General features: G+C 31.8%; 2 protein-coding genes across 2 annotated transcripts; one reads left to right on the top strand and one right to left on the bottom strand.

Annotated features, from left to right (window-relative positions):
• Positions 1 to 4325: 4325 nt before the first annotated feature.
• On the top strand, positions 4326 to 12062 carry LOC114380165 (NAD(H) kinase 1-like). Its single transcript, XM_028339113.1, has 11 exons — positions 4326 to 4571; positions 5216 to 5363; positions 5464 to 5583; positions 6451 to 6635; positions 7794 to 7907; positions 8063 to 8157; positions 8794 to 8900; positions 10069 to 10142; positions 10880 to 10958; positions 11048 to 11355; positions 11484 to 12062. Exons 1-11 carry the CDS (start codon positions 4545 to 4547, stop codon positions 11790 to 11792), a joined length of 1566 nt encoding a protein of 521 aa, XP_028194914.1. The 5' UTR covers positions 4326 to 4544; the 3' UTR covers positions 11793 to 12062.
• Positions 12063 to 13117: 1055 nt separating this feature from the next.
• Positions 13118 to 16832, bottom strand: LOC114378262 (protein RETICULATA-RELATED 4, chloroplastic-like). Its single transcript, XM_028336829.1, has 8 exons — positions 16199 to 16832; positions 16049 to 16117; positions 15770 to 15901; positions 15627 to 15680; positions 15468 to 15512; positions 14394 to 14533; positions 13555 to 13680; positions 13118 to 13465 (listed from the first exon to the last, which is right to left on the bottom strand). The coding sequence occupies exons 1-8, from the start codon at positions 16685 to 16687 to the stop codon at positions 13429 to 13431; spliced, it is 1092 nt and encodes a 363-aa protein (XP_028192630.1). The 5' UTR covers positions 16688 to 16832; the 3' UTR covers positions 13118 to 13428.

The following is a 16832-nucleotide window of genomic DNA, read 5'->3' as shown; positions in this document are numbered from 1 at the left end:
TTATTGTTAGTAGAATCTCTCTCATACTAATTTCTCCAAAATTTAATTTTTGTCTTATGTATAAACTAATTTAATCATATTAGTTTTTTTTTCTTTACAATTTCCTCTACTATTACTTTATAATTAAGAAAGTATTAAATAAAAAGTAAAATATTTAATGTTTTAAAAAAGAAAAAGACATTCAATACTTAACGTTCAAAGTAGGATAATTTAGAAATATTCGAGCATAAAGAATTCACAGGTTAAGTGTGCTAAATAATCAACCCATCATCCTTGTTTTTGCTCACCCATTGAGTGATTACCAAGCTCATATTTTGCCACAAATTAACAAATTTTTGATGGAAAGGTTGAGAGAAGTTATAACAGGAAACGTTTATTTATTGAAGGCTTAATTTTCCCAACGTACTCATATATAGACATGGCAATGGGGCGGGGCGGGTATGGGTATTGTCTCCCCAATCTCTTACCCCGACTCCTCAACATATCCCCATATCCGTACCCGATATTCGACGGATTTGAGTTTATTGTCTCATTCCCGTACTCGTCGGGTATCGGGTATCCCCAACCCCGTTCCACACACCATTTAGAAAAATATTTTTTTTTTTTGTAAAAAAATATTAAAAATTTGATTTTAGAAAAAAATTAATTGATGGTTAAACATTTATTTTTAACTATTTATATATCAATAAATTTATTATAACGCGTGTGTCTACATAAATAATTAAGAAAATAATATTAAATTATGTAAAAGTTTTAAAATAAAATTAACTAATAATAAAAATTATATGCCTTTTGATTAAATTATGCAAAAATTCTAAAGATTTTAAGTGGCGGGGCGGGTTCGGGTTCGGGATTGGGACGGGTCTAGTAATCTCATACCCATACCCGACTTTTGGTTATCGGGGAAAACCCGAACCCGTACCCATACCCGATCAACTCGGGTATTACCCGTCAAAGTCGGGACGGATTCGGGCGGGTATCCACGGGTACAGATTTTCTTGCCATGTCTACTCATATATAGGTATACGTATCTGTGGTACTAGTACGTGGAATTTTCCCCCACTTATTCCACCATCTAGTTGTTTGAGTTCATTAATATGTTAGTAATTGTTAAGTCGACCAAGCAAACAAGTTTTTTAAGAAAAAATAATATTAATTGAAGATTTGTTTATTTAACACCAACTACCAAAAAATAAAATAAACACATTCCTACTTGGTTTGATTTGGTTGTGGCGTGCGCGGGTAGTTGGTAGGTACTTGCTTTGCTTTGATTGACTTCATCGTGGATTGCGTTTGCGCGTACCGGCCACTTTTTTCTTCTTTCAAAAGTAAGAGACAAAGTCAAGATGCCAATATAAAAGAAAAAGAATTCAATGTCTATATATCTTAAATAATTTTAGAGTTTCATTTAATCACATACAAAAAACTACTGTACATCATAATTTTTTTTTGAGATAATATTATACATAATAACTTTTATTATGATTTAATGGTAGTGTGGATTTTTTTTTTACAATGTTAATTTTAATAATATGCTTGATTTTTTTTAAAAAAAAAAAATTGCGCGTGCAGTATTCAGTTCTTCTTAGTTTTCTTAGATTATGATCTTTTTTAATTTATTCATAAATTATATAAAGTTATGAGGCATCATATTAAGTAGCAGAATATACTGTTTGATGGCAGATGATAACGTATTATTTATTTATTTCTTTCTTAATATGCCTTATTAGAAAGAAAAAAAGACAAAGTAGACAGGAAAAATCATTCATAATACATATAAAATTAAACAATATTTTAATTTCTTTTTATTATTGGCGTAAAAAAAATTACAGTATCCAACAATCAGAAATATGGTTTTTAAGATAATTATAATAAAATTCAATAAATTAATTATACATTAAAATTTGTGATCATATGATAATATCAAAAAAAATATACACATGCATTATTCATTCATAAATTTATAACTTAAACTACGATTGTTATGGGGAAAATTTTCATTTATGGAACTATATTATTTTTTGGAAAGATATTGTTGAGATTATTTTATGTTTAGTTGGGGAATGATTTTCCATTCATTGTACCAAATTCTCATGAATGATGTTTTTAAGAATGATATTCCTACCTTAAAAATAATGATATTCTTAAAGTTATGTAATGTTTATTTCAGGGTATTAAATTTCATTCACTATACAAGATTCTCATGAATGACGTTTTTAAGAATGGTGTTTTTAAAATGATTTATAATAATAAATATTTTTTTAATATATAAATTAATTATAATTAAAAATTATAACCAATAAACATTTCTAAACATATAAATAGAATTTTAGAATAAATATAAACAATGTATATTGTGGTATAAAGTTATTTTCGACAATCAATAATTTCTTGTAATAAAATACTAAAATTCAATTTAAAAATTAAGATGAAAATTAATAATAGATTGAACGACATAAACAGTTAAAAAATCAAATTTATGGACAAATATAAAAGTACAATGATTGAGATACTGGAAAAAGTTGGGTTAAATATGATTTTATTCCTTCAAAGATCGATATTAGTTTTGCTCCTTTAAAAATAATTTGATTATATTTGATCCTTGAAATTTTTAAAATTTTCCTTTAAAATAATTTATTTAACTCTATTTTTTTCAATTTAATGTAAGTTACCATCTTCACTTGTTTTAGACAATGTGACTCAGATTCACACCATTACAATCAATGCACCTGTTGAAACTGTTATATGGTCAATGCACCTACTGCCTATATTTGTTCACATAAAGAGGTTTTACCAACAACTACAAAGGTTATATGAGTTGTAATATCTTTTTTTTCTATTCTTGCAGTCACAACAAATTCTAATGTTAGAAATGAAAATGTAAACATTGGAAGAGGTATTGCTGTAAACTTAAAAAAAAAATTTAATGAAACTAAATAAAGGACTCAAAGAAAAAATATAGAGACCAAATAAAATGATACTATTTTTTTAAGACTAAAGTCAATATGGGTTTTGGAGAATCAAAATCGTATTTAATTTAAAAATATTTTTTTATACTAGTTATTAAATCAAATCAAACTTGAAAAGAAAATTAAGAATTATATTTAAAAGAAGTATAAAAATAAATGTTCAACCTATGATATCAAGGCAGGACAAGTGGTTCAATAAAAGCGATAATAGTTGTTAAAAATACTTTCATCTAATAAGAAAAATTCCTAAAAATAATATATAAATTAATTTCTCCTAAAATGTTGAGAATTGCTCCTAAAATGTTGTCATTCAATGTGATGATTTAGATTTGTAATATATGAGTAGATTAAAAAAATAGATTTCTTACAATCAAACTTTGATGATAAAATAAAATATTAAATACTGTATACATTTATATAATCACCTAATCATAAACGGTCATATATAATATATTTTTAAAATACATTTATTTATTTTTATATTAAATATTTTAGAAGTTGTATTAATAATAACTTTTAATTGTTTAACAATACAATTTTTATGTTAAAAGTGCATCTAAATTAAATTCAAAATGAAAATATATTTAAAAATAAATAAAATTTTATTTTTCTTTTGTGATTTTTACGTTTTTTGTGTGTGAATATTTTTCTTTTGATGATTTAGATTTATAATATATGAGTAGATTAAAAAATAGATTTCTTACAATCTTGGAACTTTGATTATAAAATAAAATATTAAATACTGTATGCATTTATATAATCACCTAATTATAAACGGTCATATATAATAATTTTTTTAAAATAAATTTATTTATTTTTATATTAAATATTTAGAAGTTATATTAATAATAACTTTTATTTGGTTAACAATATAATTTTTATGTTATTTATACAATTTTTTTCCTTCTGAAACTGAAATCATTGATACCAATAAAACATTAGTTTAGTATTTAAAATTTTGATATTGTAGAAAAGTAAATTTAATATATATTTTTTTGAAAGAAAATTTAATATTTACTTTTACATAATCATGCTTTGAAGTCCTTGACCTTATTCATCAATTCAATTCTTAATATTAAGTATATAAATTTAATTACAGTATTATTTCTAACGACCTCACTTTAATTTAGTCTCAAATATATTCATCATCAGATATACTATAGTGGTAATGATTAAATCATTTTTTGGGGGGAGTGAAGAAGACTAAATCAAAACGTGATGATAGACGAATCAATTAATTTTTTTTCACAATATTGAAAAAATTAAATGGATTGATTATACTATTAACTTTAAGAAATTAAATTAATATTTCTTCTTAATTTGAAAGAACAAGCTAATTACACATGACTGCACTATATTCCTGCATTCACTGGGTTGTTCCAAATTCGAAATTAAACAATACTACAAACGAAATCTTTAATCCACAGCATGTGCTTTACGCTACCTGTATATATGTAAGATGGTCAAAATTCTTCAAATACTTTTTTTATTGTATAGGAGCAGAACCAGAAGAGAAGGCTCAACCACAAAGGGATCCAATTTCATTTTTCATCTTCCTCTTCTTCACTCTCTTTTATGGCTCCAAGCAAGCTCAATTCCTCGGTAATTATATTCCCATCTTCCATATTTTGATCATCTCCTTCTTAATTTCAGCTTAAATTTGATCTTAATTGTTGGTTGGTTGGTTGGGTTCATGTGTTTTTTTTATTGCTAGGGTTTTTTCTTTACTAAAAGGCTTTGTTCATTAGGATGGTCACTTCATGTCCCATTTTGAGGTTTGGATTTGTGCTCCTGGAATTTGGGAGTTTGGGAACAGTTTACTTCACTGTTGCAATTGACCACAGTTATTCATACTAGTAAAATTCAACCCGAAGAGAAAAATGAGGATGCCCAAAAATGACTTACAGTTAAAGTTGACCTTGATTCCCTCATTAGTTGTAGGATCAACATCCAGTAGGATTGCTTGTATGAACAAAATTTCTGAATTGTTAGGTGGGATTGATTGTAAACCACTATACTTCATCTCAGTTTGTTCTACCTTCGTATCTCTTTGACATAGAGCCACAGAGGATATATCTGCTAAAATGAATATCTATTAGTCATTCATATGTTCATCCAATCATGCTTTTAAAACAAAGGACAAACAAAGTCCCAATGTATCCACTGCTTCACAGGGCAGCAGTTTCACATATATCAGTATCAGTGATAAGTGTATTTCTTGTTGTCTGATTTCCTTTATTCAACAGGGAAATACTAGTATGCCATGTTCACAGGCTGAGAATGGTTTTGTCAATTCCTTTTCTCTCTTCCCCGAGAAAGTGGTGCAAGAGCTTCTTCAATCTCCAGTCCAGGGGTCGGATGACCATCTTATTGAGTTCTCTGAAGCTTTAAGAAGTATGATCATATTTTTGTTCAAATTATTAATATCAACTGCAACAAGACATGATCTTCATACAATGATCTTTGTCCTTATTTTATCTTGAACTCCTTCTAGCTGTTGCGAAGGCTCTCAGGCTAGTTGCCGAAGGGAAAGCTTCTGCTCAAGCTGAGGCTGCTGAATGGAAACGTAAATATGAGTTGGAGAGGGATCGGAATCTGAAGTTTGAACATGCAGGTTCGAATAATTGAATAACTACAAGATGCACATTCTTTATTTATATTTTCCATTCTTCAACTGTTGATATTGCATAAGAAAAAGAAGCTTTTTCATCTGTTTTTGACTTAACTGTAATCATGCTCTTTGTATACGTGTAGATTGATGAACAGTTTATTTCTTTTGATTGCTTCTGTTCTTTTATCAATGTCTGTCACTTTTTTCACTCTTTGTTCCTACCCTTCTCATCCAAAATTGTTGTCTTAAGCATTTGTTAATGCAATGCAACTTTGTCTGTTAGTGATTGGAATTCATGTTCTTATAGTTGTGCTATGTTGTTTTGAAGTCTACTCTTACTCTCTCAAATGAGAGTACTTTTCTGGCTTCATTTTTTGTTCTTATATATTTCTGACGATTGAAGTCTTTCACTTCCTTTGAACAAGGAGTTGCTTTTGTTCATCACATTTTCTGAGCGTCTTGGTTTTCCCTTGAATTCACTATGTATTCATGCTCACTTGACATGATATTGTATTTCAGAATTTCCATTTCCATTATTGAAAACAGCATACCCCTAATTATTTTGATGGTCTCAATCCTGTCCTTAAGATAAAGTAAACCATTAAATGTTTTGGATGTTAATATGTACCTTCTAATTTTCTAACATCTAGGAAGGTCCACTGGTAATATTGAAAACTTCTTGCAGATATAGTGATTGAAGCATAAATTGAATGCTGGAATTTTCTGATTTTTTTTTACTTCCAGATTTGTGTTACCACATGGCCTGTATCATACTCTTGCTTATTAAATGCTTTCCATCTCAACTGCTATGTTATGTTCTGTCTATATCTCAACCTTATAATTTCTGTTCGCTGCTCATTTTTATTACAGAGAAATCATGTATAGAGCATCAGGCTGAACATGAGGATGTGAGGACAAATAACCCTGCCAAACAACCTGTTTTATGTAATGAAGCTAATGGACAGTCTGAGAAATGTTGTTCAAGGAATGGTATTTGCTCCCATGAAGTTCTTAGGGATGGAACACCTGGTTCTGATTCCAAGATGGTCAAAAAGGTGTTTTTTTAAATCCCCGCTTGAAGCAAATTGGGCTATTATGCTTTGATTATCCTGTCACAGTTGGGTTCCTATTGATATTTGATACTTTGAAATGTTTGTGTCTCTGTGTAAATGTGTTTGTGTAGCCATTTTGTTGATGTTTCTCATGTTTAAGCATCCATAAGGCTGAATAGATTATGACTCTTCAGAACAGCACAAGCTGTTGAGCCTTATGCCATTACATTCAAATGACAACTAGGAAAATTACTGACTAGTAATGTTATTACTGGTACAAAATTATGAAAATTACTATTGAATTTTTTGTAAATATTTTCCTATGACACTGTGCTAGTATTATCACCACTTGTTTTAATGAATTTTCTATTTTTGTTGCGTATATTAATAATGCGAAAATTACAAATTCAACCTTAACTAAACAAAACCAACAATAATAATGCCTTATTCCATAGGGTGAGGTAGGGTACATGGATCACACAAAATCATTCGGCTTTGTCAAAAACCGAAGCTTACGGAATATTATTTACCATGAAATATAGACAACTTCCTCCAAAATATTTCTTGGTCGCTATTTCCTCCTTTTTACTGGACTAGTAACCATGTCATCTGTTCTTCTCAGTGATGCTTCTCATGCCCTTCTTTATACGTGTCCAAACCACCTCAATCGATTTTCATCTTTTCCTCAATCAGTGTTATGTCAATCTTTTCTTGTTATAACCATTCTTTTTTCTATCCCTTTTTGTGTGGCCGCACATCCATATTACTATTCTCATTTATGCTACACCCACCTTTTTCTCATGTTGTTCCTTTAAAGCTCAACAATATTCACTGCCATATAGTATAGTCAAACGTATAGTAGTACGATAAAACTTGCCTGATTTTGGTAGGGACTTTGCGATTACAAATAACCCTTGACTCCTTTCTCTATTTTATCCATCCCGCTTGTATCCTTTGCGTGACATCTTCATTAATTTTTCCATCATCTTGTATTATTGATCCCATGTATTTGAACTTAGAAATCTGTGGTAAGACATCTTCTACCATTTTTACTTCAAAGACATATTCCTCTTTTCTATTGCTAAAATTGCAATGTATATACTCTGATTTACTCCTACTTAAGCAAATTGATTTTAATTATTTTCTTTATTATCGAGACAGGCTTCATTTAAACTCTCATGGTTCAGCAAAGGTGATCAAAGTGATCAGTACAAACACGACATTGTCTCTTTTGAAAGGGGAAATATAACCACTGCAGAGCGCAGTAGTAAGCAGGTGTCTCTTCTGTTGTTGTGAGCGATTTGATTTTATTACTCTTAGGATCGACAAGCTTGTTTGTCTTTTTCTTTAAAGTTTGTCCTCATGCTAGTACTAAATTTTCGATAGTTATACTTGTATATTGTCTAATTGAGAAGTTATATTTATTTCAGATCTCTTTGAAGTGGGAGTCATGCCCACAGACAGTGCTCATATTGACCAAACCAAATTCAGTTTCAGTTCAAATTCTGTGTGCTGAAATGATTAGGTATGAATTTTAATCTATTGTTTGTTTTCACTTTTAGATCTCCCAAAGTCAGGTTTTCTTTAATTTGGCACTAATTTGAGTTTTCAACTCTTCACAAAAGTATGGAATGTGTTGCTAAAGAATAGAATTTTGATCATAGAGCTCAAAACTCATTTTACATTTTATGGAAACATGCTATCTCATAGTGTCTTTCATTCTTTCTTTCTTAGCAGTTATTGGGAAAACTTAGAGGTCTCTGGTTATTACAGAGGAGCTTTTTACTCTTACACATGCAAACGAGAGTGTGAGAGGAACTAGTCTTTATCATTCAATCATAATGGACCGGTCAAGATTCAATCCTATCACCTCTCACTAGATTCATGCAAAAATTAAAGTTAACCTGACTTTGCAATTCTTTTTTATGAGTTTGATGTGGCAAGTGAAGATTGTTTCTTTTCAAGTTTTAAGTTTAACTCCACTTCTCATTATGTACTATTTACATTTATCCTCTGCCTTTTTATTCCTACATGTATTTGTCTTTGGTATAAATGAATAACAGGTTATATAACACCGAAATTTTCATTTTGATTTTACCTTTTCAACTCATGCCAAACCTTGTTTAAATGGTGCTGCGTGCTTCTTTTTTTTCACTTCCAGATGGTTGAGCCAGCAAAAGAATCTACACATCTATGTGGAACCACACGTCAGGGTTGAACTTTTAACAGAATCATCACACTTTAACTTTGTAGAAACTTGGAATGATGGTAAGCAATTAAATTCATAAATTGATTCACAAAATTGCACAGCTTGTACCCTAAGGTTATCTTTGGAGGCATTGTTATGGATTTTTCTAATGCTTTTTTTGTGGATTCATTGCATTTGAGAGTGCAACTTGCTTATGTATGCTACCTTATGTATGGAAAACTTGTGTGAAGATAAGGAAATCGGAGGGCCAAATTATGTATTTACTTCTTCTATCAACTCATTAACTTGGATTTTGCTCATTTGTAAAAAGCATGCATTAAAGCAATAGCTTTTGTTTGTTCCCAATATGCTACCTTTGGTCCAAACCTAGTCATTTAATCCATCATATCCTTTTTATATTCTGATATGAGTTCCTTTTCTAAACCCTTCCGCAAGACACAAAGTTTCTCATGGAACCCTATCACAGGCTTTTTCTAAATCATTTAGACCATGTGCAGGTAGTTTTGTTTCCTTTTATTTTCATCAAAGCTCACACTAGAACTAGATACATAGGCTTTATGGTTAACCACACAAGTCTAAGACCAAATTAATTCTCTATTATGTAAGTTTCTTGCCTTAGTCTTCTCTCTATTATTCTTTTGTTTACTGTTCCTTGTTGCTTTCCAAAACTTTTTGAGTGTCTTTGATTAGTTAAATTATATGTCTTATATATTCATTCTATTGCAATAACAGATATATATATAAAGCATTTTCCTGAAGGTTATTGTGAGCCCAAATGAAACCTAGTAGTCAAGTTATTTATGCCATGCCTTCTATTAGTATTAAAATGTTTACTTGCTATTTCAGTAAGTCAGCATTCAAATATTGCATTACTTACCTTTTTTTTTATCAGCAGCATTACTTACCGTTGGTGTGCACCAAAAAATACTGTATTACTTAAAATGATGCATTTTTATTTTTGGCAAAACATAATGCCAAGATCATTAGAGTTTAGCTCAGAAATGATGGACCCTAATCAATCATTTTCTTAAAGCAAATACTATGATTTAGATTAAAAAAATTGTGTTCTTTTTATTGTATTACAGCCTCCTTGTTTGAATTAAGATGACGAATATCACTTGACGCAATATCTTGTATTATCTTTTTAATCAAGTATTTGGTTATATTGGTTGCATACTTTTATTTTTCTCAAAATTATAACTATTTATGAACAACTTTTTTTTGTAGATAAGGAACTTTTGAGACTACACACTAAAGTTGACCTCGTGGTAACTCTTGGTGGAGATGGCACTGTCCTATGGGTATGTGAAATCAATATAAATTAATTTTCTATTGTAAGAAAGCAGTCTAGCTTTCTGTTATACAATGGAACTGGGTATTTCCTTGATAAAGTCTTTGAAGAAACTATTTCTGATCCAAATCTAGTAAAGGTTCATTTTTCAAAGTGAAACCTGTCAACTTCGTCACATAAAATATGGTTAGAAGCCATAAAATTATTTGCATAAAATTTAACCAACAGGTATTGGGAATAAGAGAGAAATTGGCACACTACAAAACTATCAGTTTTCCAGTAATTTTATCCATACCACTGATGCCTGAAGTTGAATTGCTGATTTTTTTTATATTATTATTAGAATATGTTGCTAGATACTTTATTGTTAATGATTCTATGCATTGAGATAGTTTTGAGGGAGAGATATCATGTTGAGGTAAGTCTGAATCATGCATATACATAATGTATCAAATTGTACTTATAACTCTACTCATTCAAACTAATAAATCACTAAAAAAAGTTTTTCATTTTAAGAGTTTAAATTTCATTTAATTAGCCATACTGATCTTGGATTTTCATTATTTTTTTCTTTTTGTAACTTGGATTTCTAAGAATATGATGGTTGTTAGACTAAGGATGGGCTATCTCCAATTTAGTAATTAGATCTATTATAATACTTGGTTTTACTTTACCTATCCTATTATATATTGTATATTGGTTTGCTTTGTGGCATTTATTAGTAATTATCATGTACTAAATGTGCAGGCAGCTTCAATGTTCAAAGGGCCAGTGCCTCCTATTGTCCCCTTTTCTTTAGGGTCTCTTGGCTTTATGACCCCTTTCTGTATCCTCCAACCTGTGCTCATGTATATTATCTTATATTATAATATCTATTTCATTTCTAATTGGAAGCTGAACTTAACCATCCTTCAGATAGCGAACAATACAAAGAATGCCTAGAATCAATCTTAAAGGGCCCCATTAGCATCACATTACGGCATCGTTTGCAATGTCATGTTATACGAGATGCAGCTAAAAATGAATATGAAACTGAAGAACCTATCCTTGTTCTAAATGAGGTTACAATTGACCGTGGAATATCTTCTTTCCTCACAAATTTAGAATGTTACTGTGACAACTCCTTTGTCACGTGTGTGCAAGGGGATGGATTAATCTTATCTACTACATCTGGCAGTACAGCATATTCTTTAGCAGCTGGAGGATCAATGGTCCATCCGCAGGTATTTTGATGAATAGTTTCTTATTCTTGTTCTTTAACTTAAGTCTGCTATATTTTGTTCAAGTGTCATGGAAAGCTATTAATTGATTTCATTTTACAGTCTGAAACTGAGTCTTCAATCTGCTGCAGGTTCCAGGTATTTTATTCACTCCAATTTGCCCACATTCGCTATCTTTTAGGCCATTGATATTTCCAGAGCATGTGACTTTGAGGGTGCAAGTGCCATTCAACAGCAGAAGCCCTGCATGGGCATCATTTGATGGCAAGGACAGGAAGCAGTTAGCACCTGGAGATGCACTTGTGTGCAGCATGGCTCCATGGCCTGTTCCTACGGCTTGTTTGGATGATTCTACTAATGACTTCTTGCGCAGTATTCATGAGGGCCTCCATTGGAATTTGAGAAAGACACAATCATTTGATGGCCCCCGGGAAACATGACTTCTTTCTTAGTAAACTTTAGTTGCAAACTGGTTAGTCATTTATCAAGATAATAGCGACTTGTTACAGAAAAAATCTAGTGTAATTTTATTCCTTTATCAATAGTCACATGTAGTTATAATTATTAGAGTAAATTATACTCCTCTACACCCTATTCCTCTCTCTTATTTTAGAATGTATACTCTCCTCTTGAGAAAGAGATGAATATGGATCATACTTTAGATCATTTCAATATAAATGTACCTTTTAATAGTAATGAATAATTATGAATGTATTTCTCAATGATGGTTTTTACTTTTCCACAAGTTTTGGTGACAAACAAATAATTTAAAACACTTTATTATTTATTATTTTAATAGGTATAACGATGTTTTAAAAAGTTCTATAATCACATTTTGATTTTTTTTTTATTTCATCTTTTAAGATAACAAATATTCAAAACTAACTTTAATCATGTCAATTGTCAATATAAAGTTTACAAAAGTTTAGTAGATAAAGTTAATTTTAATTTATTGGAAAAGCTTAATTCATTTTTTTTGTCTTACAACTACTTATTAAAAAAACTATCATTTAAAACAAAAACACCAAAAAATATTAAATTCTTGTCAAAACATAATCTTAACTAAAGATTTTTTCCATTTTCTGAGTTTTGAAAAGTTAGTATTACTTGGATTAACAATATAACTAAAGTTATTTAAAAAAAATATAAGGTGGGTTAGATGATTAAGGAAAAAGAGAAGGAGAATGTTGTGGGTTTAATTTCTCTTTTTAACAAAATTAATATTTGCCGATAAAAAAATAAAACGATTTAAAACTACTTGAAATATCTACTTTTAGAATTTCATAGATATAGATAGATATGATTTGAAATTTAGAAAAATATATTGAGTAAAACAAAAATTGCAAACATTTTAGGCATTATATATTCTAGAGATACATGAAAACTTTCAATAGCGCCTTTGTAAATAATATGGCCAAGTGTTCTTGTTACATCCATTGAATGAGAATTTTCCTCATCTGAAGTATACTGCGAATCTGCCACTCTTCAGACTCACTTTATATTATTCTTACAAAGACCCCTTCAGATGTTGCTGCATTAATTGCATACAGTTTCTTGCTCGGGCACTCCATGTGGTTGATTAATGTCTTATTGTACTCCACGTTACACGTTAGTATCTTATTTATATAAAAAAAAAAACAATTATACAAAAGAGACTTATTGAAATTAAAATTCATTTTTTAATCTTTGAAACCTTAACCCACCCCTTGCATAACAATTTTTTATAAAAAAAAAAAAACCCATCAAATTTCGGGTTATGAATCTGTTTATCCTAAAAGAAAAGTTATGAATCTGTTCACCGAGTGTCACATTATGTCCTGATAACAACAAATAAATTATTTCCACATCCTCATTGCACAATTGAATGGGGAAACTTGTGAGAAAAACAAGAATACGGAGTGCTCAGCAATGAGCAAATAAAAATAGAGAACGAAAACCTATTGAGATAGTCCTACAACCAAACCTCTGCAGAAAATAAATAGCTTTTGTAAAGATCTACTAAAACAAATGAACATGTTGAGAAAAATGTTGTCAATAGAGAAAGATCAGAGTCATGTAGTAATCTTGGTCTTGGGCCTATTGAACCCCTACAAAACGAGCATAATCCACCCACCTGCCAAGGAAAAAAATAGAGAAAATGAACCACTGGCAACAAGTAAAGCTCCCTTTAGAAGTAATCATAAAAGGCATGAAATTTCTTACAATAATGAACCCAAATATGTATTGCCAGTCCGCACAGCAAAACAAAGTGCACTAAGGATAAGTTTGTGCTGGTGCAGCAAAGGTTCCAAAAGCCTCTGTTCAATAATTCCAGCAAGTACTTGATACCTGTCAGCAAAATCAGATTCTTAGTAAAGAACTAAAGATTATAAACAACAATGGATATACAGTTGCTGGAGACATGAACAGGCTAGAGCATTTTTCAATGTGGTAAAAGTAATAATATTAATAACGTACTTCACATGGCAAAAGATAACAGTTCATAAATCATGATTTTTCTTTAGAAAATTATGCAACAAATATCACATAATAAACATTTTAAAAATGTGCAAATACCATCTACAATAACTTGCATTTTGTAACATCTGTTTGACTTTTCCAGTAGCTTTAGTTGTTTATCACATAATAAACATTTTAAAAAAGAAAGTGTGTCCTTTCTCTCCAAGCAATTCATCATGATATACTGAGATGCTTGTCCATAATCAGATGACAATGAGTTAACCATTATAAACAATGACAAGCACCTGACGTAAATTACTTAACTATGGGTGGGTAGCACTCACATCATAATCATATTGATGATATTTATTTCACGTTGATTTCTCAATGGTTCCTATAGTAGGCAATATTTATATAACAAGTAGTGAAATAGCCTTTACTAAAAGTTAGAATAACCATAAAATGTATAACATTTAATTAGTGGAAAACCCAGATGCATAAAGGCATGAGGGAATTTGAAGCAAAAGCGACATCCTCAAATCATCTGTAGATTCTATTTTACAATTGTTAAGATGCATCCATAGTTACATCATCCCTTTTACCTGAGGTTGCTAGAAACTGCCATATAGACACCATAAGCAGCACTGGTTGACAATATGGGAACATTCTCAATTTCCCCTTCAGAAGTCTTGTTAACTGCCTTCTTTGCATTAATGAAGGCATTTGTCATAGCTGTCCCAACCTGAAGGAATACAAAATGCAGTATATGCCAGTGTCTGAGGTCATTTAATTCCAGTCACATGTAAAACAGTGAAGGCAAAGAACAATTGGTAGGATTATTTATTAAAAGAAAAGGTTGTGATATACGACATAGATCCTTCAAAAAAAAATTTAGGCCATTCACAATCTCATTCTTAAGAACTAGTTTATCAACAGTTTCAAATTCATATTTGAAGAACATGTACAAAAGCAGTTGATTGTAATAGTTGAATGTATTATGCCAAATCAGTCCCATCCTGCACACCTAAGGAGTGAAAGATAAGTTCAAAACAAGCACAAGGATCAGTATTAACACTAGCAATGCATAGACAAACTGAGCTTATAGACCCAGGTGCATAAAACTTAAAATTATACAAAAAAAACTAGTAAAAGTAAATTCAAATAGCACCCGTGTTATCATGAGTGGTAAAAGTTTGTTTGATTCTCAGCCCTTGTGAATGGAGCAAACCTAGTAAGAAGGGATCAACCCTTTGCCTCATGTACCCTAAGCCCTATGCTCGGTGGGGGACACTCCTTGTGAAAGCCAAAAAAAAAAAAAGCCATTCACCATGCCTATGAGAAACATTAAAAATAACTCTTTCATACTAGAATTTCTGCAGTGCTAGCTCTGACTAGGATCATGCCCATTATTTGAAGGTAAACGTGAAGGCTAAAACTCTTTATCCAACTCTCAAGATTTGTTGGAAGGTAAACAAGAAGACTGCATTGGTGATCAGTCAACTCAATTGGCAAATCATGAGTCTCCTTAATTATTGTGATGATTAATGAATAAAAATTCAGAAATACTCATATAGGTTATGGGGAAGAGAAGGTCAAGTGATGTCAAAAACTTGAAAACAAAAAAATATTAAACCAGAAAAACACAAGAAAAAATTCCAAGGAAGACGAGAACTAACCAGGGATGAAGCAGTTCCAACTGCAAAAAGCTTAGCCCCATTACGCTGTGGAAGGTAACCACATTATATGCCACAATTAGTCACAGGAAACTACAGGCGCAAAATTGGATTCAAATTGAAAGATAAATAAGACAGAAGTTACCAAATTGTAGTACATACCACAATAGCACCAACCCTCTGTATCAAGGAATATGATGCTCCAGATAGTGCAACCTGTTGAAGGAAATTAAGAATGCAATAACTAAATATAGTCGCAAAAATTATGAAAGTAATCAAAACCTATGGGGCGTATATATAAAAACCTGAAATGCATTATCCGGGCAGCCATGGAAAAACTTAGCAATAGGCCCTGCAGTGAGTGCAAGTGGCGGTCTAAGCGCTACGGTAGGAGCAGGAAGATAAACCAACATGAAATCTGCAATTATGGCCATAGCCTAGGGAAACAATATGTGTAAAAGGGAAGGTTACACCATTAACTCCAACAGAAATTTCACATAAACCAACATTTTTTTTTTCTTGAATGTAGCATATACAAAGTGCAATACAACACACAAGAAACTATTGAGAAAGAAAATTAGTACCACATCAGCGAAGACAATTTCGAGCTCATTGAAAAAGTTTTCTCTTCTTTTTTCGTACTCAGCAGCAGTCTAAACACGAGAGAATGGAGCACCATGTATTTAGATGGCAAATTATATTATAAAGTGTGAATGAAGAGAGAGAAGAGAAACCTTGGTGAAGACGCCAACGCCGCATTCCATAGCAACCTTTGCGAGGAAGAGATCATCAGCGAGAAGACGCTCCCTGAACCCAGTGAACTGAAGCAGCCACCGGAAGAACGGAGACTTCTCCAATTCGAGAAAGCGACTCACCACCGACGCCGGAATCTTGCCGTCCTTTATCGCCGCCGCCAGGTCCACCGGCACGCTCTCCAACGACCTCCCCGCCTCCGCCACCACCAATAAAGCCTCGTTCTTTCTCTCATTGTCGTCGTTGTCGTGACCGCCGCCGCCGCCGCCACCATGTCCTCCGTGTCCGGGACCGCCGTGGCCTCCGAAGGATCCGCCGCCAGGGCCTCCGGCGGAGGAGCGGAGAGGGTAAAAGCGATCGGTGGGGCGGCGGAGGGGAGTGAGGCGAAAACAGAGAGAAGGGGTAGAGAGGGAAAAGGATGGAAGGGATTTGGAAGAGAGTGGAGTGAAGAAGGAAAAAGCGATCGACATTGTTGTTTAGTTGTGTTGTGTTGTGTTCTGACTTGGGAGAAACAAATGAAACACTTTTCTGTTGAGTTTTAGTTTAGTATTATTTGAACTGCTGAGTGCTGATACTACGCTGTGTATTTAATATTGGGACAAAATTGTTGTTGAA

The sequence above is a fragment of the Glycine soja genome, chromosome 12, assembly GCF_004193775.1.
Source record: "Glycine soja cultivar W05 chromosome 12, ASM419377v2, whole genome shotgun sequence".
In the NCBI taxonomy this organism is placed as follows: Eukaryota; Viridiplantae; Streptophyta; class Magnoliopsida; order Fabales; family Fabaceae; genus Glycine; species Glycine soja.
Note: the sequence above shows the minus strand (reverse complement) of the source record. Positions and strands in the feature narration are given on the sequence as shown.

Bases quoted from the DNA above. Each gene is read 5' to 3' on its own strand.
- LOC114380165 (XM_028339113.1), top strand. From the start codon at position 4,545: ATGGCTCCAAGCAAGCTCAATTCCTCG. The intron at 5,364-5,463 runs GTATGATCATAT...AACTCCTTCTAG, and splicing joins GTTCTCTGAAGCTTTAAGAA to CTGTTGCGAAGGCTCTCAGG. The intron at 8,158-8,793 runs GTATGAATTTTA...TTTCACTTCCAG, and splicing joins CTGTGTGCTGAAATGATTAG to ATGGTTGAGCCAGCAAAAGA.
- LOC114378262 (XM_028336829.1), bottom strand. From the start codon at position 16,687: ATGTCGATCGCTTTTTCCTTCTTCACTCCACTCTCTTCCAAATCCCTT. The intron at 16,118-16,198 runs GTTTCTCTTCTC...TCTCGTGTTTAG, and splicing joins GCGTTGGCGTCTTCACCAAG to ACTGCTGCTGAGTACGAAAA. The intron at 15,681-15,769 runs GTTTTTATATAT...TTCCTTCAACAG, and splicing joins GCCCGGATAATGCATTTCAG to GTTGCACTATCTGGAGCATC.